At 37.7% G+C, this 25,695-nt stretch overlaps 1 protein-coding gene across 5 annotated transcripts in view; it reads right to left on the reverse strand.

Moving 5' to 3' along the window:
* TSHR (thyroid stimulating hormone receptor) overlaps positions 1-25,695 on the reverse strand; it is a 158,259-nt gene that overhangs the window by 35,544 nt on the left and 97,020 nt on the right. For all 5 annotated transcript variants that reach the window (XM_067027944.1, XM_067027946.1, XM_059057610.2 and 2 more), the window contains 4 exons: positions 10,511-10,585; positions 7,953-8,027; positions 6,188-6,265; positions 2,880-2,948 (listed from right to left, as the gene is read on the reverse strand). In XM_067027944.1, coding sequence (XP_066884045.1) covers positions 2,880-2,948; positions 6,188-6,265; positions 7,953-8,027; positions 10,511-10,585 — 297 coding nt within the window. The remainder of the gene's footprint in view (positions 1-2,879; positions 2,949-6,187; positions 6,266-7,952; positions 8,028-10,510; positions 10,586-25,695) is intronic.

A 25,695-nucleotide genomic window follows, 5' to 3' on the forward strand; every position in this document is an offset into this window, starting at 1 on the left:
CCTTAGCCACTGGGGGCAGACACCAAAAACAATGGAAACTACAAACCTGCAGTCTGCGAAAAGGAGACCCTAAACACAGTAAGTTAAGCAAAATGAGAAGACAAAGAAACACACAGTAGATGAAGGAGCAAGATAAAAACCCACCAGACCTAACAAATGAAGAGGAAATAGGCAGTCTACCTGAAAAAGAATTCAGAGTAATGATAATAAAGATGATCCAAAATCTTGGAAATAGAATGGAGAAAATACAAGAAACGTTTAACAAGGACATAGAAGAACTAAAGAGCAAACAAACAATCATGAACAACACAATAAATGAAAGTAAAAATACTCTAGAAGGGATCAATAGCAGAATAACTGAGGCAGAAGAATGGATAAGTGACCTGGAAGATAAAATGGACAGTCTCAGAGACTTCTGGGACAACATTAAACGCACCAACATTTGAATTATAGGGGTCCCAGAAAAAGAAGAGGAAAAAGAAAGGGACTGAGAAACTATGTGAAGAGATTATAGTTGAAAACTTCCCTAATATGGATAAGGAAATAGTTAATCAAGTCCAGGAAGCATAGAGAGTCCCATACAGGATAAATCCAAGAAGAAACAGGCCAAGAGACATATTAATCAAACTATCAAAAATTAAATACAAAGAAAACATATTAAAAGCAGCAAGGGAAAAACAACAAATAACATACAAGAGAATCCCCATAAGGTTAACAGCTGATCTTTCAGCAGAAACTCTGCAAGCCAGAAGGGAGAGGCAGGACATATTTAAAGTGATGAAAAGGAAAAACAACCAAGATTACTCTACCCAGCAAGGATCTCATTCAGATTCAACAGAGAAATTAAAACCTTTACAGACAAGCAAAAGCTAAGAGAATTCGGCACCACCAAACCACCTTTACAACAAATGCTAATGGAACTTTTCTAGGCAGGAAACACAAGAGAAGGAAAAGACCTACAATAACAAACCCAAAACGATAAAGAAAATGGTAATAGGAACATACATATCGATAATTACCTTAAATGTAAATGGATTAAATGCTCCAACCAAAAGACACAGACTGGCTGAATGGATACAAAAACAAGACCCATATATATGCTGTCTACAAGAGACCCACTTCAGACCTAGGGACACATACAGACTGAAAGTGAGGGGATGGAAAAAGATATTCCATGCAAATGGAAATCAAAAGAAAGCTGGAGTAGCAATTCTCATATCAGAAAAAATAGACTTTAAAACAAAGACTATTACAAGAGACAGAGAAGGACACTATATAATGATCAAGGGATCAATCCAAGAAGAAGATATAACAATTGTAAATATTTATGCACCCAACATAAGAGCACCTCAATACATAAGGCAAATACTAACAGAGATAAAAGGGGCAATCGACAGGAACACAGTCATACTAGGGGACTTTAACACCCCACTTTCACCAATGGACAGATCATCCAAAATGAAAATAAATAAGGAAACACAAGCTTTAAATGATACACTGTAGGGCACAACAGAACAGAACCACAGGCCTTAAGATTTTGCAATGATAGTTTCCAGAATATAAACAATTATGTATGAAATGTTTAAAGGGAAAAAAAAAGATGGAATTACAAAAATGAGCAGGCAAACTTTTAAAGAAGCAAACAGAACTTCTGGAATGGAAAAAATACAATTGTTTAAAAATACTCAAACTGTCATAAAACAAATCAAACACAAGAATCTATCGTTTGTTGCTTCAGCTGACTCTTATGCTTGGTAGTTTCTTCCTTTCCTATGTGTGATTTTTGACTGTAAGCACCTATTTGATTGATTTTAAAAATCTGGGCCTGCACTGGGGTTCTTTCCTCTGCAGAGGTTTGCATTTATTTCTGCCAGGAGTCCAGAGGTTCTCCTAGTGTGGTCCCACTCCAGCTCTCTTCCAGGTTCCCTGGCTTAATCCAGCAATCTCAGGTTTACATCACTTCTCCACTTTTTCACTGACTAGAGTCTAGTCTCCTGGCACCACTGATGTTGGCAGCTGCCCCCAAGGGAACTGCACCCTCTGTAAGCACCCACCATTTTGGTTTCAGCTACTGGTTTGTTAGTTGTTTCATTTTCCTCTCTTGGGGATATGACATAAAATATAATTTTTCAAAATATATCATCTAGTTCTTTCATAGTGGAAACAAATTATCTAGTTCACCATACTGTGGAAAGCAGACTCTACTAAAGCTCTTTGTCATTTATTAGCTATTAGGTTAAATCACACACCAGTATGGCTGAACCAGTCTAGCAGCTCTTAGACACAAAGTATGCTCCGTCATGAACACTGGGGACCACAGAGATCTGATAGAAAGGTACAACAAAGACAGCGACCCATGTTAATGACTATCTTTTTGCCAATATCCTGTTCTAGGCATTATTTATTTGCAGGGAAGGCAAAATCTGGATATGGCTTTTCAGCTATTTCTAACTGAATCAAATATAAACTGACACCTTTCCTGAAAATATGTCAGATAAAATGAAAAGAAAAGCCTTACCTTCTGAATAGCTTTGGACTTAATTAAAGACACCCCTTTACTTCATGTACATGGTAGATGAACATTTACACACACACACACACACACACACTCCTACAAGATAATAGAAGGTGACACCATCATTCCATTTTATTAAGGATAAAAGCTTTGGGATTTAGAATTGGAGTTAATGTGTGTCCACTAAAGCTGGCTCTTGTCAAGTTCTTTAACATCATCCCCAAGTCTTGGTCATGCTAACTCTGGGGTTGAGGACTGCTCTGGTGGAACCTATCTCTAGCAGAATTCTGACCCACTGAATGTTCCTTCTTGGGGGAGGGAGTGTAGGGCAGGATAGTGTTTTCCATGGCAACCCTTGACTTACACAGCATCCAGCTTTGTCCCATTGAAAGCATGTCCTTGGATTGAAGTAAAGCCATTGTTGTATAGTTTCCTATAATCAACAGAGAGAGGAGAAATCAGTGACCTATAAGAGGTAGTGCTGGCCCTTCTCTGAGGGTTGTGCTTCATTTCTTTAGTGCCAGAGATGTGCATGAAGGTTCATAGGCCCTACAAGAAAACTTTACAGTATGTCTTATTTGGGACATGGAATAGTGTTTTCCAGTTTGAATCCCCATTCTCCAGACTTAGCTCCTAGAGCTTTAAGCTGTTTCCCAGAAGCAGATTCACTTTAATGAACAAAGATTTGCAATCATTAGGGATTTTTTAAAAAATGTTCTACATATACTTAAAAAACTGGGGTTTCAGGAAATAGTTAACCCAATGTCAATAATGGAGGAATAAGTAGTTTCTCAAGATGAGCACTTTAAAAGACATTATTCATCTGAATGCATAGGTTTTATATTTTTCTCTTTAAAATGTTGTTTCACATTTATATTCATATTTTTAATCCTCAGGGTGTTTCATACATTAAAAGCTTAATTAAATGGTTGAGGACTGAATCAAATTGAACTTCAAAAACAAATCTAAGAAAATAGATGGACCATGGTCTTTTGGGGAAGTTTTAATGTTTTAACTTGTTGCTATGTTTCTGCAATGAATTAATTCATACAGTGATTCCAAGGGCTGGACTGAAGCATTATCTCCTCTATTTCCTAGTCAGGTTATTGAGATATGGAGTTGATTTGCCAAAGCCTCACTGATGCACAGCTGTCAGGAATCAGGATTTCTGAACTCAAAAGCAATTCTTCCCACCCACCAAAAGGACACATCCCTTCTGCTGGAAAAGGAGCTCCAGACATGGGAACTCTGGTCTACACAGGGGTGCATGGGGGTTCCTGGGGGCTACTGGCATGAGATAAGAGAAGGCTGCCATGTCCACAATCAGGCACAGTGAGTGGCGATTGTAGGGGAACTCTGAAAACTACTGCAGTGCCTCCTGTGAACTCTGGTAACACAGTAAGAAGCACACAGGAGACTGCAAACTTGGAATTAGACCTGGCTCTGTCACTTCATAGTAGGTGACCCTGAGAACTTCTCAACCTCAATTATCCACAGTTTTCCTTGTCTGTAAAAATATGATAAAATAATACCTAGTCAAAAGGTTACTGGGAGGATAAAACAGCTATACATTTAACAAGTAAGGTGTGGACACTTATGAGACGACCATGTTAAAATGAATACCTTGAAAACTTGGATTTCTCTTATGTAGTTATGAAGAACTAAGAGGCAATCCTTGTTTGTTTTTTGTTTTGTTTAAAATAATTACACTATGAGTTTAATTCCTGCTACTAAGGTGTCCTGGGGGAGGACTGCAATGCCCAGGGATGCTAAGCACAGAGGCTGAGAAAGCTCTATAGGTAAGTTAGTTTTTTCGGAACTAGAGTTCATTAATGAAGATGTGAGAAGTGTACATTTGGCATTTCTATTTTCCCAAACTTTGCTGAGAGGCCTGGACAATAAAAATGTTCTTTGTTGGAACTACATTTCAAAGATTAAATAAAACTCTTATTGGACAAGTAGGTCTCAAAAAGGGAAAATAGTGAAGAAAGAAAAGCATAGTAAAGAAAGAAAGAACAAAGGGTTGCAAACTTTGATTGAAACTCTATCCTACCAGGAATATGGGTACAAAGTTTGCTGTTGGACACATACCCTTTCATGTTTATAGTTTTTTGAGCATGAGCTTTAAAGAAGCCAGGACTTTTGCAGGTATGTAGAAATAATCATCTGAAAAGATAATGGACAAGCTATGCCATCCCCATCTCTAGATTTCAGGATAGTTAAGGTTCCCCCATTCAGAGGTTTATCAAATGCCTACTGGGCCCCATGCTGGGTGTGAGACAAACAGCAGCTTTCACTTGAGAGGGCTGCTTGGGATATGGGTCCTTAGAAAAAGATGTCAAAACGTGGAGGTAACATTCTGCAAAGAAATTGAGACTGGTGTTTATATACAATGAGTGGAAAATGACACAATGGAAGGCTTTACAGAAGAGGTAAATGACCTTGAGGTTTGGGGACTGAGCAGGTAAACCCCAGTCTTTGCTGTGCTGTCAAATGAAATGGTGGCTGAGGAGTCTCTTATCTTATCAAGAGAGCTCTCCCCATTTTTCAAGAAGGATGAATTGAAATGCTCCACTGTGGATAGAGTCCCAGAGGTTGAGATAGCTTCACAGGGTCAAGACTGCTCGACTTGGAATGCTTGGAAACTGCCTCTTCAAAGAGTCGTGTGGAGGCTTGGATCAATTTTGCTGGGGGATAATTCAATCAGGTTTGCCTACTTCAATCAGGTTTGCATATGATGAAGAACGCTTGGACTGTAGTGTGACTGGAGAAAGGGAGCTGGGTGACAATCTGTGCAAAACCCCCACCAGGCCTGAACCTGGGCAGTGGTACTGCAACTAGAGAGACGAGATCCTCTGGACGTAGTCCCAACTCTACTTTGTAGCTAATATGGTGAGAGAGGGGAATTCTTCACCGGCTTGGAGAATTAACTTATCTTTTGTACCTCTATTAGATCTCCTTCATTAGAACATTTTGTGAATTTCCCTGATCTAGCATTTCTTTTGAACAACTAAAGAGCAGAACCCACTGAAACTCTGGAAAAATGATGATGTAGAGCAGAACTATGTTTTCCATTCAATATCCCTTCATAGGAGCTTAATAATAGTTTGTGATGACACAGTTGAAGTATGAGTGCAGAGTATGAAAAGCCCTTAGCATCACCATTTTCTAGCTCAGTGACCTTGGGAAAGTCACTTAAATTTGCTTTAACCCCAGCTTCTTCCTCCATTCAATGGGGATACTAGAACCCAGACTATTATGAGGCCTGCAGGCCAAATCTGGCCCACTGGCTGTTTTTGTAAATAAAATTTTGTTGGAACATAGCCATGCTCATTAGTTTATATATTATGGATGGCTGCTTTTGCCCTGCAATAGCAGAGTTGAACAGTTGCCACAAAGACCATGTTGTCTGTAAAATCTGAATGGTCCTTTACAGATAAAGTGCACTGACCACTTTTGTAAGGGAATACTCTCGTCTTGTTACCTAAACCACTTCGTCAGCTATAGAGCACCACACCATGAGGCACTACTCTTATTTAACTATGTGAAACCCTCTGTAGACCATAGCGCACATACTATAAGGTAGTACGGTTCTTGGATGGCCTGTGGAAACATTACAGCGGCCCAAATAAATATTTCATTGTTGGCAGGGGTGGGATTGGCAATACTCACAGTGTCAAGGTTTCATTGCACAGGCCCTGAAAAGCATTCGCAGGGATCGAAGTCATGTAGGGGTTGTCTGTAATTTCACTGCAGGAGAGGAACAAAAACACCTGGTGAAAAAAATGCTTTCTGGGCTTCCCTGGTGGCGCAGTGGTTAAGAATCCGCCTGCCGTTGCAGGGGACGCGGGTTCGAGTCCTGGTCCGGGAAGATCCCATATGCCGCGGAGCAACTAAGCCCGTGAGCCACAACTGCTGAGCCTGCGCTCTACAGCGCACGAGCCACACCTACTGAAGCCCACGCACCTAGAGCCCGTGCTCCGCAACAAGCCACCGCAATGAGAAGCCCGCGCACCGCAACGAAGAGTAGCCCCTGCTCGCCGCAACTAGAGAAAGCCCATGCGCAGCAATGAAGATCTAATGCAGCCAAAAATAAATTTAAAAAAGAAATGCTTTCCTTCTGAAGCTAGGCTCTTGCTGCACATATGCCCTTATATAAATAACCTGACACAATTCCGTTTTATCTTATTTCTTTTTAGGTGTCATTGACCCTTCTTAGCTGCTGGTGGCTCAGAGGTCCAGTGAGGTGGTGAGAGCTGTCCTAGGTGGATAAACACTCAGAGCCCCAGATGTGCAGTGAGCAAGTGAGATTTGGGTGTGGGCTGAGGTTCCTGGCAATCCTCCCGTGCAAGGGGAGCAGGTGGGTCTCAGAGATTTCTCATGAATCTCTGACAAATACTTTGTCCAGAGTAACTCGTTTTCTCGGCGTGTGGAACCCCTAAAAAGGGTTGCTAGAATGGGATCAATTGATTTCATTTCACGAGTATTACTGAAGTGCCCTCCACTTGCAAGACATATACTCCTAGAGAACATTTCTATGCCAGTCTAGTTGCTGGAAGACGACCTGTATTTTGAACTGAGCTCTTCTGCAGCAAAGAAGCATGGGCATTTTTTTCTAACAAAATCCCAAGAGTTTGGATCCTACCATTTCACATTTTGCTGATTCTGTAGTTCAAACTCAGTCTGTAATTCTCTCTGCACATACTGTGTCATAGGTTTTGGAAAACAGCACCATGGCCCCAATCAGAAGTCACAGGAAGTAGTTTGAGCACCACTCACAACTGCTCCTTGGTACTCTCCTCAGACAAAATCCCTTAGGTTTTCTATTCCTCAGTTTCCTCATTTGTCTAGTGGAAAAATTGTAACTTTCCTTTTATGTCTTGTAAGGTGGTTGAGAGGAGCAAATATGATAACACTTGGAAGAGTGAAAAGCTATGAAAAACTATGTGAAAAATAAAGTATCATAATTATCATCAAATTCCTTCTATTCAAACAATCCCAGCAGCAAATAAATATGCCATAGTTTCTCCCATTAAAAACAAAAAAACCCTTTTCTCCGTATTCAATATGCTTCAACTACTGAGGCATTTTCTGCTTCTTTTTTATAGTAAAACTTCCCGAAAGAGTTTGTTATGGTCACTCTCTCTAATTCCCCCTTCTGGTTCTTTCTTGAGCTCACTCCAACCAGACTTCTCCACCCCCAGAACCCCACTGGAAGTGTTCTCTTAAGAATCACCGATGCCCCGTATTACTAAACCCAATGGCCATTTCTCAGTCCTTGCCTTACTTCATCCATCAGTGCATTTGTCACAGCTGATCACTGCTTCCTCCCTGAAACAACTGCTTCACTTGGTTTCAACCAACCCCTCTGGCGGCAGCCTAGTTCTTGTCAGTGGCAAGTAAAATATTGCCAAATATTGCATATGTGCACACTTACAGTATGAAGAATACATCAGTGGAATAAACTTTGGTCAGGTCTGGGAATACTCTAAGTCCAGTGTTGAAAATGCCACTAAAGTACATGAAAAAGAAGAACAGAAGAATAGAAATGAGGTAAGAAAATCAACACATAGGAAGTAGAATAATGTAATAGCTAAAAGTATGTGCTCTGAAGTCAGACTAGGATCAAATCCTAAGTCCTTCATTAATTATCTGCGAGACCAGGGCAAGTTCTAATCCTTGGATGAAATGATGTTCCCTGAAGGTACAAGAATCTAACCCAGTCCACCAGTGTCAATACATCTTTTCTGTTTAGAAGAATCTGGGGATTGTTTGAACCAAGTGGGATTCCTAGAAATAGGAATTCAGGTTTCTTTTCGTGTGTGTGTGTGTGCGTGTGTGTGTGTGTGCGTGTGTGTGTGCGTGTGTGTGATTTCCTTGTTTTAACTGGAGGACATTATGCGTGTGTTGGAGGGAAGGGAGGGTAGAATAAGGAGAGGATGGGACAGGAAAACGATATAATTACCCAACTCTAAGCCAGGCTTCTTCTTTCAAACTCTACATTATATTGTGTTCATTATTTTAGCAGGAATGGTATTCCCATGGCAGTCACTTGAGAATACCATGGCAGCAGTACCATAAAAATATGTCCAGATAAGGGAGGAAATCAGTCAAAGACAATATCTTCACTCTCCAAAGCTGTGTCATCAGGGCAAAACGTCAAGATAAAAATGTGCATTGACAGCATGAATACAAAAACTCTGGATGCCTCTCAGACTTAGCTGGTTTAACATTTCTTGCAGCTAGTAGAACATAGGTAGTGGATTTAGTGATTTTTTTGAGAGCTTCAGTATGACGTGGTGAGAACTTGTAACTACCAGTAAATCTTTAAAGAAAGTCTTCCAGTAGAGAAAATTCTAGTCCCATTGCTGTACCATCTAAGGCAAATTCTGACCTGACTCCTTCTAGAGGGGAAGACATATGATCTGAAGAGGAAGCAGAGCCTGAGGTCTCAAAAAAGCAAATGGGACATTCCAAATAACAAAGGAGAGATGTAAGATCCCACGAGGTATATTTGAAGAACAGTAAAAAAAAAAACTAGTTCAATTGCAACAGCTGTTCATGTGGAAGAGAGGGGTGGGGAGACCCAGAGTTAAGTGGGGACCATATCAAAAAGGGCTGGAAATGCCATATTACGGAATTGGACCAAGACCTGTCTATTCTTCAAAACCCTGAACAAGTCCATCTCCTTCTGGATGTCTCCTCTAATTACCTGCACCCCCAGATAATGTATGTACCTCTTATTTGTCACTTACCATTGTTCTCCTAGGGGAGGAACTTTTCAATTCAATATATAATATCTTCGTTAACTAGATTGTAAGCTTCTTGAAGGCAAGGACAATGGTTTTTTATCCTACATGTTCCCCACTGAGCCCTGCACATGGTAGGGGACCATCATATCAAAGAGTTACTGATGGATTGAAACTCAAAGTCCACACAGGAGCGATTGCCTTGTGCTATAAGTGTTTATTACTCCCCAGATACCCTTTCAGCCACGTTTCGCATCCATATCCTCTTCTGTTCTCCTGGCATTTCCCACCCCTACCTCTTCAATCCCGAACTATTTTTCATTCCCCACACAAGGCATGTGGTTCCACACCTTTGTATCTTTATCATCCTATCCCATCCACTTGTATTTCTCTTCTACCACTCCCCCTCCTCTTCCTGGATAAACTCTATTCATCCTTAAAGACTAATTTCATAAAATACATTTGGATATATACTTTTATTTAAAATCCCTAGATGGAAATGAACTAATATGTTAATAGTGATTATTTCTGAGTATTGGGATTAAGATTGGCTTTTTTTCCTCATAACGTTTTTGTGCTCTAATTTTTTACAATGCATGTGAGCAGGAAAGAGGGGAAGACGAGAAGGTACCCAGAAGACCTGAGGCCATACACACACATCCACTGAACACACTTCCTTGAGTACCTAGGCAGTAGGTGCCAAGCAGTAAATATACAACAAAGAGCAAAAATGTTGTGGTCCCTGCTCTCCTTGAGGTTACAGTTAGCTCACAAGGTGTCACCAAAGCAAAGCAGTAAGTGCTGTCCCTTCCATTTTTGTCCCCCTAGCTCTAAGAGATTAGGTTTTACCCTTTTTTGTTTTCTGTTTGTTTTTGTGTAGCAGTCACTCTAATATTGTGATACCCATTTCCTAACAAAGTGGATCGGTGGCCTTTCAGAGGTTTTTGTTTTGTTTTGTTATACTCATTTAAAGACCATATATACATGATGGCATTTTCTCCCTCATGTCTCGTGGGGCAGGTCTCTGGTCCCCACATTATGTGTTGACTTTTGAATAGGTTTTTAAAATGTGGATCATTTCACCTTACCTTGCCTGACGGGAAATGGTGGCGAGTAAGTCACAGGATGTGATTTGCTCCAGGCCACACACCACTAAAATGGCCCACATCATCCTAGGGATATTCCTACATTACAATTCTCTTAAAAAAAAAAAAAAAGGTAGGAAGGGACAGGAGTGAATACTTACAGGAACTTTAGAAGGGGGAGCTCTTTCAGGGCGCCGCGGTCTATGTAAGTTAAGCTTCTGGTATTCCGAATCTCTCTGTAAAAATACAGAACCATATTCACTGTAATATATCCCTTTCTGTTCTTATGAAAGATAAAACAACATAAATCAGGTTTAACAAATGTTCCTGAGACGAATACACATTTACATGGTGCCCCAGGGACTTCTTCTCCCAGGAGCCAGTCCCATCCTCAGCAAGCTACTTTTTGGCTCCCTTCAGGGACACAATGGCTGTTCAGCTCTCATCACTGGCTTGGTTTCAATCCATTTAAATTTTGGGGCGACCTTTCTCTTATCTACAGTCTCAGAGCCTTTTTTCCCTTTAGATTTGAATAGAAAAGAAAAATCTCTCCAATGGTTTTTTGAGGGCAGTTATCTTTATTAACAACAGCAAGTAACCTGACCCTGGAGTGGGGGTCTGAGTGGATTATATAATGGATTACAGCAAGGAAATAAGGTCAGTGAGGCTGCTCTGTCAATTGCTATTTCAGAGGCAGTAGAGGTAGTGAGTATGAAGAGTTCACTTGGGTTAATTTTTCTATATCGGTAATTGAAAGCTCTTGAGCACATGTGATAATATCATATATGTCTATAACTTATCTACTTAGGTTTATATACATGCTAATCAAAATGCACAGTTAGCATTAATGAAGTTAGTGCCTGTTTAGAAATAGGCTCTCATTGGTAGAATTAAATGTATTCAACATGTGTAGATTGGTTAAAAGAGTTTAAAGGCCCTCCCTAGGCTTATGTGAAGAGGGTAGGAAAACTTAGTAAGACTTACAGTCTATCCCCTTCTGAATGGCACCTAAGGCTTGATTCCTAAAGGAACCTGCACCTAGTGGTTGCTGGTAACAACTAGAAGACTTAGAATCTGGCCTCTGGGATTTTTTAAACAGCTTTACTGGATAAGAATTTCCATTAACTTCATGCGTTGTGATTAGATACAGTTAGATGATGTTTAGTAAACTTATAGAATCGTAAAATCAATCATCATCACAATCCAGTTTTAGAACATTTCTATCAATGACAAAAATAATCATATGCACATTTGCAATTAATTCCCACCCCCTGCCTCTTGCCTAGGAACCACTGATCTCCTTTCTACCTCTAAACTTGCCTTATGTGGACAGTTCATATAAATGAAATCATAAATATGTAGTCTTGTGCGTCTGGCTTCTTTCATTGAACAGAGTGTTTGTGAGGTTCATCCACATATATCAGTAATTTGCTCCTTTTTATTACTGAATAGTTGGATGGACCTGAGATCAAATCTTGGCTCTGCCACTTCTGGCTACATGACCTTGGACAAGTTCCTTGACCTCTTTGAGCCATAGTTTCCTCATCTGTAAAATAGGGACAATAATAGTGCCTCTTTCATAAGACTCTTATGAGGGTCAAAATAATGTTTATAAGGGGTTTGACATGTGTCTTAGCTTATGGTGAAGGCTCTATAGGTGATAGTTTTATTATTGTTATTCTCCTGAGTGGAATGAAAGCTGGAGCAGACATTGGAGACTTGGGGCTGGAGGTAATGCAATGTTTGCAAAAATTTAAAAACATAAGCCAACCAAACAAAAAAACCCCACTATGTTTTGCATTTGACAAAGGACAGTGGATATGAAACAGAACTTGGAAAAGAGAGAGTGGCATTAACTCTGAGAACAGAAACCATCGCCCACTTCCCCCACCTCAGCTTTCTGTCTATTATTAGCATAACCTTCCAGGTCCCTTGTCTTCATTAGCATAACTTTTGCCCAGGAAAATAACTTTATTATTCATTTTGGGAACTTCTTGAAAGACCCATCAATGCTTCAACAGTTTATATCCCAAAACTCTTAGAAACCCTCACCTCAAAATCTTTGCCTTGTTGTGTTCACTATTCCTAAACTATCATATCATGATCTTTATCCAACCAAGACCCTGCATAGAAAGACCCACTTTAAACTAGATGGTTTAAATTTTGCTCTGGCTTGAAACTAAAAGCCCTGCATCCCCAAAACTCCCTCTATCCTGGGTAAACTAGGACCATTGGCTACCCCACTGCACACTCTCATAGCAATCCCACCTTGCCCCTCTAAGACTATCAGACTCTGTTGAGTTGAGATGCTGTGTGGTGAGCAGTAAACTCCTTGCCAGAGCTTTCCATTTGGAGAGGACGGTTCAAACGTCTGTCAATCAAACGTAAACTAGTTAGAAGAGTTTGAAGCTGAGTGTGGTTTGCAGTCTGGAAAATTGCTCCACGAGTGACCATTGTTGAACAAGTGAACTTGAGTGAGCAGCCCAAGAGAATGTCACAATAAAAGAGCGTAGCCTGGCTGAATCAACTTTAGGATAGAGAATGAAAGGGAAATGAACCACAGCTGTTGGTTACAGCTGATTAAATGAGGCTGGCAACCAACATGGCGGCTGTAAGAGAAGAAAGAGGTGAGAGAGGCTACGGGCAGAGAGAGGGAGACACAAAAGAGGAGATGGATTTTTCAGGGGAAATGTATGAGTGAAAAAAGGGGAAAGATGGACAAGAGATACCACAAGGAAACACCAGGCAAAAGAAGCCACCTTCTGAGGTAAGTGGTTAACACTTGTTCGCAAATGACTTTTAAAATATCTCTGCTGAGAGAAAGATAAATACTGTATGAAATCATTTACACATGGAATCTAAAAGTGACAAGCTCAGAGAAACAGAGAGTAGAGTGGTGGTTACCAGGGACTGGGGTGGGAGTGTGGGCAGGTGACTGGGGAGATATTGGTTAAAGTGTACAAGCTTCCAGTTATAATATTAGCAAATTCTGAGAATCTAAGGTACAGCATGGTGATTATAGCTAATAATACTGTATTATATCACGGAAAGTTGCTACAAGAGACCTTAAATGCTCTCACCACAAAAAAGAAATGGTAATTATGTAACGGGACAGAGGTGTTAGCTCATGCAATGGTGGGAATCATTTTGCAGTGTATGAGTATACTAAATCTACACATTGTATACCTTAAACTTACACAATGTTATATGTCAATTATATCTCAATAAATCTAGAAAAATAAAATCTGCTGAAACAGAGAAGGGGAGTGGGGCATGGACTGCCAGTAGTTTAGCTAAATGGAGGCCGCTGTCAGAAGTGAATGCAGCTGGTATAGCTGTAGCAAAAAAAGCAATGGAGGTGTAGAGGTAAGTACCAGAAACCTCTGATAAGGAGGAGGAAATAGGAGTCCAAACTGGAATGAGTTCCAAGAATGCCTGGGAGGGTGAATTTGAATCACACAATTTTGAGTAAAGCAATTATGGCTCAAGTGTGCAGGAGGCCAGATGTGCTGCCAGGAAGCTGGGGACACCGAGAGAAAGAAAACCTGTATGCAATTGCAGCACAGTGGGTTGGAATAGAGATGTCCTGCAGGGTGAGTTTGAACAAGAGCTGAAGATGTCAGTGCCTCTGGATCAGCAGCCTGGGTCCCTGAGTGACTGCATGGAGGAAGGCTACCCTGCCCACCTGCTCATCTACCCAGTACTGTCTCATAAAGAAGAAATAGACTTGTTACCTTAGGGTTTACACATCTTTATTTTTGTCTATTTCTTACAGTAATTAGCCTACCCAAACTCATACAATAAGCATCAATAAATTCTTAAAATACAGAGTGCACTGTTAATGGTGGAGAAAGGTTTGGAGGCTAGGAATGTGTGAATTTCACTTTTTATTTTATCTTGTTCAAATGAGGAAAAAAAATATAATAAAAGCCATGAAAAAAAAACCCAAATTAATTTAAAAAGCAATATGTATCCTATATAAAAATGTTTAATATGCAGTGCCAAATAGTCTGCTTAAATCTTCAAGTATGCTCTTCCGGATCTTGAAGCTGATTGAATAGAAAAAAGCCCAGCCTTGGAAAATTATAGGGTGAAAAGGGATTGGGTATATTTATTACTCAGAACAGTTCTACCACTGAGGGAATAGAAGAACTGATTTTAGAGAAGCAGGTAACATCATCCTTATTTTGCAGAGAAAACAATGCAGACACTTAGAAAGGTTAAGTGACTGATCTCCTGTTACACAGTTAGAGGCAACTCTGGGCCTTAAACTAGGAATTCTAACTCCAAATACAGCTTTTTTTTTTTTTTTTTTTTTTTTAAAGATGTTTAAAGGAGATCATCGACCAGAGCTTAAACATAAATACTCATTATTGCTTAATTTTCCTTCATTGGATTTCAAATAAAATGGACATTTAGATGAAAAGTCTAACTGACGCCCAGTGTGCAGTGTTTCCACAAGACAGCAGATTAATAATTTAACATACATTAGGTTCACTTAATCATACATCTAGATTCTGGATGTTTTTCTTCTTCTGAGAAATATTTGTTAATTCTCAATAAGGGCCCAAAGTAGAGAAATTGGTTTGTTTAAAACAACTGGCATTGTGGCAGGTACTTAGTACCCAGTCTAAACCGAAAGAACAGGGAAATCAGCAAGGTGAGAGAAGGGAGTTCTCAGGTTGGGGAAGGAGCAGCCAAAAAAGGGGAAAATGAAGGCTTAAACCCTCCTATGAAGGAACTTTCCAACTACTGATTTTCTTCCATTGTCCTGTCCCCACTCCCACCTCAATTATTCAATAGGCATTTGTCCTGGCATTTGACTGTGATTCTCAGCCTTAGAGATATTTGCCTATACCCTAAACATCTCCAGTCCATGAATGAAAAGCACGCCAAACTGGGAAAGAATTGAGGGTGATAATAAAGTCGAGATGGCATTTCACCTGCAGAGTTAGATGGGGCCAAGGGCGATAGGAAAGCTTCAGACTCCCACCAGGCACGGAGACTGAATTAAAGTAACCGAAGAGAAGAGAAGCTGCCCCAGTCAGCATAGCTGGACTCTTAAGAAATACAAATGCAATAATGCGCATGACTGTGTTGTTTAAAACAAGAAACTGGACAAGACTATTAACCAAAAACCTAGCTCTCAGCCAGTCCCAGATCATTTGCAACTCTTATTTCAATTTGATTTTCAGGGTTTTTTTTTCTAGTCTGCTTTTAAGTGGCAATGGTTCAAAAAAATGGGAGGCAGGCCACTTTGACTTTGACTAGATCTGCTTACTCTAGTGAGTGGAGTATGGAGAGATTCGTTAAAGTTAAACACATAATTCGTGGACATCTATCATATGCAACTTTACTGCATGCTCCAGAAGGTGTAGGGAAGTAGCAACTAATTATTTAACTACTTTAAAAGCAAGATGTGAATATGTTGGCAAAGCCAGAATTTTCTTACTTTAAATACTTTAAATGCTGTACTATACCGATGTGAAAACTGGGACTAAGAATTAAGTAAATTAATGTTGAAGTAACATTTTGTGATAGACTTTTATCACATAATAACTCACCCATGTATTTTAACATCAAGTATTAATTTCAAAATGAATGCATATTGAAGGACTCCTTAATTTTTAAAAAGTTTATTTCATCTGACTATAAAGATTATATATATATATATACATTGTAAAACTTGTAAACACTTTCACATCAAAAAGATGTGAAATCTCCCATCATTCCACGATCCAAAGAAAGTCAGTTTCTTTCCTCTTCATAGATATATCTGGTGGTTGTTGTTTTAACAGCATTGTGTCAAAAGCATTAACCTTCCTCTGAGGTTAGTCTATGACAAAAGATGTCTAATGGTTGCTCAGTATTTCATACTAAACCATTCTTCTACCTAAGCATTAGAGTAGTTTCCAAATTTTTGCTATTAAATTAATTCTGAGACAAATGGCTTTTTATGTGAACTTTTTTCTCACTCCTATGTTCATTTTCTTAGTGCAAATGTACTGAAATGGAATTACTGGGTTAAAAAGTACAAGGCTGTCAAAGCTCTTGTGTATATTTGATCCTTAGCTTCTAAAGTCCTGATTTTTGGACTAACACTCACTTTTCAGTAATAGTCTATAAGTTCACAGAATAAGTTATTTCCTACATTTTCTTTTTTAAAATTTAAGATAAGAGTAAGTTTAATGACTCAAAATTATTGAACAACTTTATCCTAAAATGCTTATTATTGGATCAATTTTAATTTGGGGGGACTTCTTCAACACCAGATTACAGGATTAAAAAATACTTGCTGTCACATTTTTCTAAAATGTAGCCCAGATATGGACTGTTCCATATTCTTCTGTTCCATCATGCTTGCCTGCTGATAATAAGGAATCCACTCACATCAGAAAGTGAGCAATGTAGATTTTACTGAAGATTCATAAGTCAGGGGAGAGGTTTTACACTGTATACTCCAAAGTTAACAACTTATTCCTCCCATCAGAATTTTCTGAGTTTTATTGTCTCTGCTACTGTGTATCAAGGCTTTTCAGTGAGAGATATCTTAATTATTCTACTATGATAATTATCGATAAAGTATTTTACCACTAACATTCCATTACATAACTGGGGAAAAATAATCTATAATGGAAGGTGATATTCATGATTTTGATGCATTTTTAATTTATTGAGGAATTTTTAAAATAGATGCTAATTCAAAGAGAGTTTATAAATGTTCAGAGTTTTGAAGCGGAGTGAGGAAAATGTAAGTTTATCAGCAGATTTTCCACTAGAAATAGAACATTGTAAAAATGATTTTTCTTTTTTTCAATTTATTTTTTTCTTTATTGGGATATAGTTGTTTTACAGTGTTGTGTTAGTTTCTGCTGTACAACAAAGTGAATCAGCTATATGTATACATATATCCCCTCCCTCTTGGACCTCCCTCACCCCTCCACCCCCATCCCACCCATCTAGGTCACCACAGAGCTCCGAGCTGAGCTCCCTGCGCTATAAGGAGGTTCCCACTAGCTATCTGTTTTACACATGGTAGTGTATATATGCCTGGAGGATGTATACAGCTACTTTCGTGATTATTTAATGATCAGGACTAAGACTGGTGCTCTCAAAACCTCCAATAAATCCACTTGATTCAATTCAGTGAATCAGCAAAATTAAGTCTTATCTCACTATCTGCTGTAAATCACACGTTTTACCTACTCAGTTGTAGAATTTTTATTTACTTGTGATCTTTTTAAAAATCCACAAAACAAAACCAAAACCCCCCAAATCCACAAAACAGTAAAAACATATTTCTGAGGGCAGCACTTTATTTAATTATTTCTTCTTTTAATTAAAGAGATATTTTGAGTTTGCATTGGTTCTGGAGGCAGACACTCTTGGTTTCAAATTCTGACTCTGAAATTTCTTAGCTAAGTAAACTTAGGTAAGAGCCCTGTGAGATACTTATTACCATCTTCATTTTACACGGTGGAAACTGAGGCTTAGTATGATTAAATGGGACAGTATATGTGAAGCACTTTTAGCAGAGTGCGTGCCCATAAAAGGCATCCAGTAATTGGTAGCTACTATTAATAGGAGTAACAACAGCAACCGTCTACTATATGCTATTGGCTTCTTTATAAAGGAATTGAAATAGTAGATGGATGTGGCTAGTGTTTCATCAATTTACAGTTATAACTCTTTATCATATGTACATTTTTGGGTCCAACCAGTATCCTAGCTGAAATTTAGAACTGAGGAGAACTGATTTGTAACCACTTAGGACCCTCAATAATTTGCAAAGAAACCTGCCATTCCTGTAGTTTTCTATTACAAATTCTCAGTGTTCCACCTCTTCTGGCCATCTATTGCTGCATAACAAATTACCCCAAACTAAATGGCTAAAATAACAACCATTTTATTATAGCTCACAATTTTGTGTATTAGGATTTCAGGCAGTGCTAATCTGGGCGATTTTTCTGCCCCATGTGGCATCCCCTAGGATCATTGGTTGGTATATAGCTGGTGTCTGGATCAATCTGGAGGGTCCAGGATGGTTGTGTTTCTATGCCTGGCTCTGATGCAGGTTGTTAGAAGGCTAGGTTCAGCTGGCTGCTTCTCCATCTCCATGTAATCTCAGGGCCTCCCCATATGGTCTTCCCATCAGTGTAGCTGGACTTCTTACATAGTGGTTCAAGCCTCCAAGAGTCTAAATTAAAAGCTGCCAGTTCTCTTAAAGACTGGGCCTGAAAATGCATCATGTCACTTCCACCATAGTCTGTTGAAATACTGGGCAAAAGTTTCAAAATTTGAACAAAACCAGAAATCCATAGATCCAGGAAGTTCAGCAAAGCCCAAGCAGGTTAAGGACAAAGAAAATATCACGTAGGTACATAATTTTGAAAACCAAAGACAGAGAGAAAGCCTGAAAAGCAGCCAGAGATAAACGGACATGTTACCCATAGGAGAACAATGATGAGACTATGAGTGAACAATGGAGGCCAGAAGACATGGAAAGATACCTTCAAAGGGCCGAAACAAAAAACTGCCTTGCTAGAATTCTATACCCAGCAAAACTAATTTTTAAATATTAAGGTAAAATAAAGTTATCTTCAGATAAATGAAAGCTGAGAAAATTTGTTGCCAACAGAACCACACTAACATGCTAGAAGAAGTTCTTCAGGCTAAAGGGAATGATTGGATCTACAGGCAGGAATTAACACTGGAAATATTAAGTATGGGAATATATATAAAAGACTAGTTTTTCTTTACTCAAATTCTTTAAAGTTTAATTAACTTTAAAAAATAGCAATGTGGTGGGATTTATAACATATATAGAAATAAAATATATGACAAAACAGAAGAAAAAAATGGGAGAGAGTAACTGCAATTATAATTTCAAAAGGTTCTTACATGATATGGGGATTGGTATAATCATTCTTGGTAGACTATGATAAGTGAAGGATGCATATTATAATCCCTTGAGTAATCAAAAGAAAATATTACAAAGGGCTAAACAGCTAATGGGGGGATAGAACAGAATGCTAGAAAACAAAAACAAAGGCAAAAACAACCTGATTAATCCAAGAGAAAACAAAGGAGGAATAAAGGAACAAAGAACAGAGAAGAAAAATTGAAAACAAATTGGAAAATGGCAGGTTTAAATCATATCAATAGTTACAGTAAATGTAATGGACTAAAAAAAAAGGGTAGCGATTATTAGACAGAAAAGCAAGGTCCAGTTATGTGTTTACATAAAATGCACTTTATATATAAATACATACCATTTTTTTCTGTAAAAAAATAGTAGCTACTTCAGAGGATTGTCTCTAAGATTAAGTGAGTAAATATGTGTGTTGAGCATTCAGCATAGTGCTTGGGACATGGTAAATTCTCCATTAAGGACAGCTAAACATATATGCATCTGTGTATGTTCACACATAATACTAAATGTTCTATCAATTGTAATTTTCATTAATTCAGACTGGCCTTCTACTTCAATTCATGATTTTAAAAGTGCATGTTTAGAATATATCTAATTGTTCCCCATTTTTTGGTTTTGGTTTGATGGTGTGAGTGATTGGCACATAAAACACACTGCCTTGTGGAAACATTTATTATTATCTTCACACATTTGCATTGTTCTCACAAATTTTAAGTTCTATAAAGCAAAAATAAAGGGTTCAATCATAGATTCAAGTGAAGGATTAATTTAGGTGGGATCAAGGGTGTGTGTAAGTAATATTTAGGCTGAAAAAATAATCGGTAGTGTTAACCAGGTAGAGAGAGAAAGAACTTTCTGGACAGAGGCAAAAGGATGTGAAGGCCCTAAGGTGGAGAAGGTCTTGGACTGTTCAAGGAACTAAAGAACACAGGTGTGCAGGAATGGAGCAAGATGAGGAGGCAGAGGTGGGCAGGACCGGCTGAAGTCCTGGGCCTGGAAGTTTACGTTGAAGACTCTGGATTTATCCTAAGAGAAAAATCACTCCGGCTGTTGTGCAGAAATGAATCAGAGGAAGCCCAAACTGGAAAAACCAGTTAGGCTATGAAGTTACTGTAGTCCAAGCAAGAGATGGTGGTGGCAGCGGAGAGGAAGAGGATGAATGTTTTATATATTAGGGTAGTAGAATGGACAGGACATGGTGAAGGATTAGAAGTGGGTGATGAGGAAAGAAGGTATAGTGATCCCTTCAGGTGTCTGGGATTTGCAGTAAGGTGAATGGAGGTGCCATATACAGGCTCAGTAAGTATCAGAGGAGTTACAGATTTCAGGAGGAGAGGTAGATTTCAGTTTGGGGTATTTAAGTAGTGAGAGAGATGTAACACAACTGAGGAGATGTCAAGTAGACCAATAAGTTAATGGCCCAATACTTAAAAAGTGAGGCCTGGACTAGATGTGTAAGTTTGAGACTTGTTGGATAAGATCACATGGGGGAGAATGTGGAGTGAGAAGAGGACACAGGACTGAGCCATATGGAACCCCAACATTTAGAAGTGGTGAAGGAGAAGACACCAGCAAAGGAGAATGAGAAAGACTGACCAGCATGGTTGGAGGACAGCTGGGAGTGTGGTATCACAGAGCCCAGGGGAAGAGGGTTTGGATAAAAATAGAATAATCCACTATTTTGAATAGTGGATTATTGGGTATGTTTATCTATAAGATGCAATTACCACAGCTTTAGCACAGTGTTAAACATACTGTATTTATTGAATGAATGGGTAGCTTTGTATCTTTGGAAACCTAGCTCATGGTCACTATCAGAAACAATGTTTATGTTCTACCACCCCAATTCATATCAGGGAATAAAATCTAAACATGAATTGGGAAGCCGTCTCAGAGGACAAATATTGAGCTTTGGCAGGAAAAGTTTGAAAAGGCATTGGAGAGTTGATTAGAAGTGGGGATGATGAAGTGTGAGTTCTCCGCAGCCCTAGATCAGTCTATTCACCAAATCACATGGTCAAAAAAGTGTAGAGAGAAGGCAGCTGAGGAAGGAAATATATTCACGAAACAGAATAATAACATTATGCTCTTTAACTGCTGGTGTTCTCACTGAGGCATTTCAATAAGCACTGGCAACATGTATTGACGTTTGAAATCAGTACTCCTTAGTTTAGTACCTACCCTTGCAGCAAATCCAACATGGTGAAGAGCTATTTCCTAAATAAATCAGAGGGCTTTAATTCTGTGCTCAGGAATCCCAGGAAAGTTTGGTTGACAGTACTATGCGGTCTGTGGATTAAACAAATTATTGATGGTTCAAAGTCTTTATTTATCCTTCATGTTGACTAGAACCATTTGCAGATAATAATGGTGGATATGGAGCAGGAAAATTTGAAGAATGCAAGATGCATTATTCTCTTACTTTCTAAGATATTAGGCTCTCAAAACCTCATATATATAAGGAAAATATCTTTTTAAAAACCCATTTTCAAATTCATCCTTGTTGTAGCCATTGTATTGAATAGTTTCCTTTGCTTTAGGAAGTTAACACTTTTGCTCAGAGAGGGAAAATGGATATTATAAGAGAAATATTAACAACTAGAATCTTCATGAGAAAAAAGCTGTAATAAAACAGAACAGTTGTTTTTCAGAGATGCAGGATTTATATAGAACTTTATTACAAATCAGTTGCCTTGATTTTTTGGTGAGTGGGGCAGAGAAGCAAAATGGTATGATAAATGAACATTATATTTGGGGTCAGGAGATTTGGTTTTGAATTTTAACTGCTGTTCTTAATGACCTGAATTCTCAGTTTTCTTGGGTATTGTTCTACTTTCTTTGGTTTTAATTCACTGTTCCTTTATAAATTTATTGTGAAAGATATATAAATGAATTATTTTCAGCTTTTTTTCTAATATATACATTTTCTTCTGGGTGTGACTTAAATTGCATCCTACAGGTTTTGATTTGTCATATTTTTATTGACAATTAGTTAAAATTGTTTTCTAGTACCTGTTGGGATTTCTTCTTTGATCCATGATTATTTAGAAGTGTACTACCTACTAGTCAGAGAATATGGTTGATTTTAATTTTTTGTAAGCTACTGAGATATTAATTTCTTACGAGTATGATTATTTACTTTTTTGGTATATATGTTCTATCAGATAAAGCTATATTAAAACAAACTCCCACTATGATTGTGGTTTTATCTATTTTATTTTTTTAGTTCTGTTACTTTCTGCTTTATATGGTTTGAAGCTATGCTCTTATAGACATTCAAGGTTAGAATCATTATATCTTTTTGGTACAGTGTATAGTAATCCTTTTATATTGTAGTAAAATTTCTTTTTATATATAGCAAGGCTTCATGCTTTATATATATTGGTATATTTATATCAATTTTCTCTTGGTTACTGTTTGCATGTTAATATTTTCATGCTTACATTTTCTATTTTTCTATATCTTTATATTTAAATATGTCTCTTATAAGCAGCATTTTTAAATTAACCTATTTGGCAATCTTTGTATTTTAATTGGAGTGTTTAGTCCTTTTATGCACTTAATGTAAATATTGGTTATTTGGAGTTAAATCTACTATTTGTTCCAGAAGTTCTTTATTTCTTCTAATTTCTTGCCCTTTTTGTATTAATTTTTATTATTCCATTCCTCACTATTATTAGCTTGTTATTTATCCATTCTTTTACAGTTATTTTAGTTTTTGCCCTATGGATTAGAATATTTATTCGTTATTTGTAAAAGTCTACAATAAGTCAGTGCTTTTACCATTTCCCAGACAATTCAAAGAACTTAGAATGCATTAACAGTATTTAAAACCCTCCCATCATTTGCAATTGTGTATTTGAATTCTCTGTATACAGGCAGTCCTTGCTTTGCATGGTTCCCATATGCATGAGGTTCAGTTACCATTATTTAGTTAAATTTAAATAATAACTGGTTCCAACCACATGGTTCAAGTTTGTTACCACAATATATTAACTATGAGTAAATTGCATAAAGTACAAACTTTGCTGCCAGCTCTTCAGTCCACGCATCACTATGTAAATAACAGATGCACATCATGATAGGTGATCAATTACACCGCTCCTTTCAAAGTCATTGGTGATAGGTCACCGAGCATCTGTTATTCAGTTCATACACAAACAATAAGGTGTGCAGTTGTGTTGCCTCCATGACTCTCAGTGATAAACCCACACAACATTTTATAAAAGAGGATAATTGAAAGAGGTAATTGACCAACAAAGATGGAAGAAACAAAGAAACAAAATGTGATAGTGCTGGAAATGAAATTTGAATAAATGTAAATAGAGTCATAGAAACTGCTAACCATGGGAATGTCCATACTGCTACCATTTGAGAGACTCTAGACATTTAATAAGAGGAACTTAAGTGAAGGTGCATTATTGACATAAATAAGAAAAGTGGTTGTGAATAAAAAAAAGAATGAAGATGTCCCTGAAGAAATGATGATGGTAAAAAAAAAAGAACTTACATTAAAGGGACTCTCAGAAATATTTTGACATTGAAAGAACAGAGGATAGATATTGGAAGCTGATCCAGACCTAGAAAGGAGTATGACAATTTTCCAAGACAGTGACGTGATACTCTCTTGTAAGTTATATATACAACAGAGAAAAATGTGTGTGCTATTCAAACTACTCTTGATAAGCTTTTTAGAAAGAAATAAAACATTTTACTTCTAAATGCTTCTAACATTTAAAATTACCATGTGCTAAAAATATTAGTTTTACTATTTTTGCTTTCCCCATACATTTATAACCCAATAGTAAGAGAGATTTTAATGTTTTGACAAGAATTTTTGTCACAAAAAGTAATCTTTTTTTCATTGATTAAGATCGCTTTGCACAGTTTCAGCATGCACAGTTTTATGATCCAATACTATCATGCAGAGCAAAGATTGACTGTTTTTTAAACCCTATAAGACATTTTGTTTTGTTTTGTACAGTCGAGGTTAATTTATATTTAGCTCTTTTTGTTCGTTTGTTTTTGTTTTTTGCTTTTCATTTCCTCCTGTACCTCTGTGCTATCAGGTAGGATTATTTTCCTTTTGCCTTAATAATTCCCTTTAGCAGTTTCTTTAATATGAGCCTAATGGTGATGAATCCTCTCAGCTTTTGTTTGCTTGAAATGTCTTTCTTTTGTCTTCAATTTCAGAGAATCTTTTCGTTAGGTTGGCTGATATTTGCTGTTGTTATTTTTGTGGTTCTCCTTTTTGCAGATATCTTACATTTTGCTTTGTGGATTCCATCGTTTCTGTTGAAAAGTCAGCTTTCAGTCATGTTGTTACTTCTTTGAAAGTATTATGTATTTTTTCCTCTGGCTGCTTTTTATGATTTTCTTTGATTTTTTTAGCACTTTTACTATGATGTGCCTTGATGTGGTTTTCTTTGTATTTATCCTTTAGGGGTTTGCAGTACTGCTTACATTTGTGACTTGATGTCTCATGAATTTTGGAAATTTTCTTTCAAATATTGCTTCTTTCATTCTTTTTCTTCTTTTTCTTGGGATCCAGTAATAGGTATGCTAGACTTTTTAGTGTGCCACATATTTCTTTTTCTCTCCATGCTTCAGGTTGGATAAATTCTTCTGACCTAACATCTAGGTTACTTACTCTCTTTTGACCTATGCATATCTGTTGTTAAACTCATGTATTTAGGTTTTATTTTAGTAATTGAATTTTTAAATTCTAGAGTTTCCATTTGATCTTCTCAAAAATATTTTCCAGTTTTATTCTAAAATTCTCTATCTTGGCAATTAAATTTTTGAATGTCTTGATCATAGTTATTTTAAAGTCTGTCTGATAACTCCAATATTTGAATCTCTTGTGGATCATTTTCTATTGTCTGTTTTCTTCTCTTGATTTTTGCCATAAATTCTTTATTTTTAATTTTTTTTTGTATGCTTGGTTATTTTTTATTGAAAGCTGAGCTTTAGTCTTTGTGAGGACTGATCTATTTCCCATTATACAGTACTTCTGGGATGAAGCTCTTTTTGGCATCCCAGCTAAAATCCTTGGGTGTTTATTAGGAACTATCTCCTTAGTAAGCCTTGAACTCCAGTTTTTATTTCCCTAGCTCTATAAAACTGCCTAAACCTCTGGGCAGCCTCTCAGCTGTTGTTTACAGTTTAAAAAATACTTCAAGAGGAAAGTAATCAAATGTTGTTTTGGGGATTTGCTTCTCTCCCCTTAAGTTCTTGCTGCCTTCATAACACTCAAATACCTTTAAACAGATTTTTTCCAGTTCCTCTAGTTGTTTTCAAACCAATGGTTGATATAATAATGTCTGCTAGCCTACCATAGCTGGAGACAACTGTCTGGGCCTCAGTATTCTTAACACATTATTGACCGGGGGATTTTTACAGAAACTAATACCT

This window comes from Kogia breviceps, chromosome 3, assembly GCF_026419965.1.
Source record: "Kogia breviceps isolate mKogBre1 chromosome 3, mKogBre1 haplotype 1, whole genome shotgun sequence".
NCBI classification, from domain to species: Eukaryota; Metazoa; Chordata; class Mammalia; order Artiodactyla; family Physeteridae; genus Kogia; species Kogia breviceps.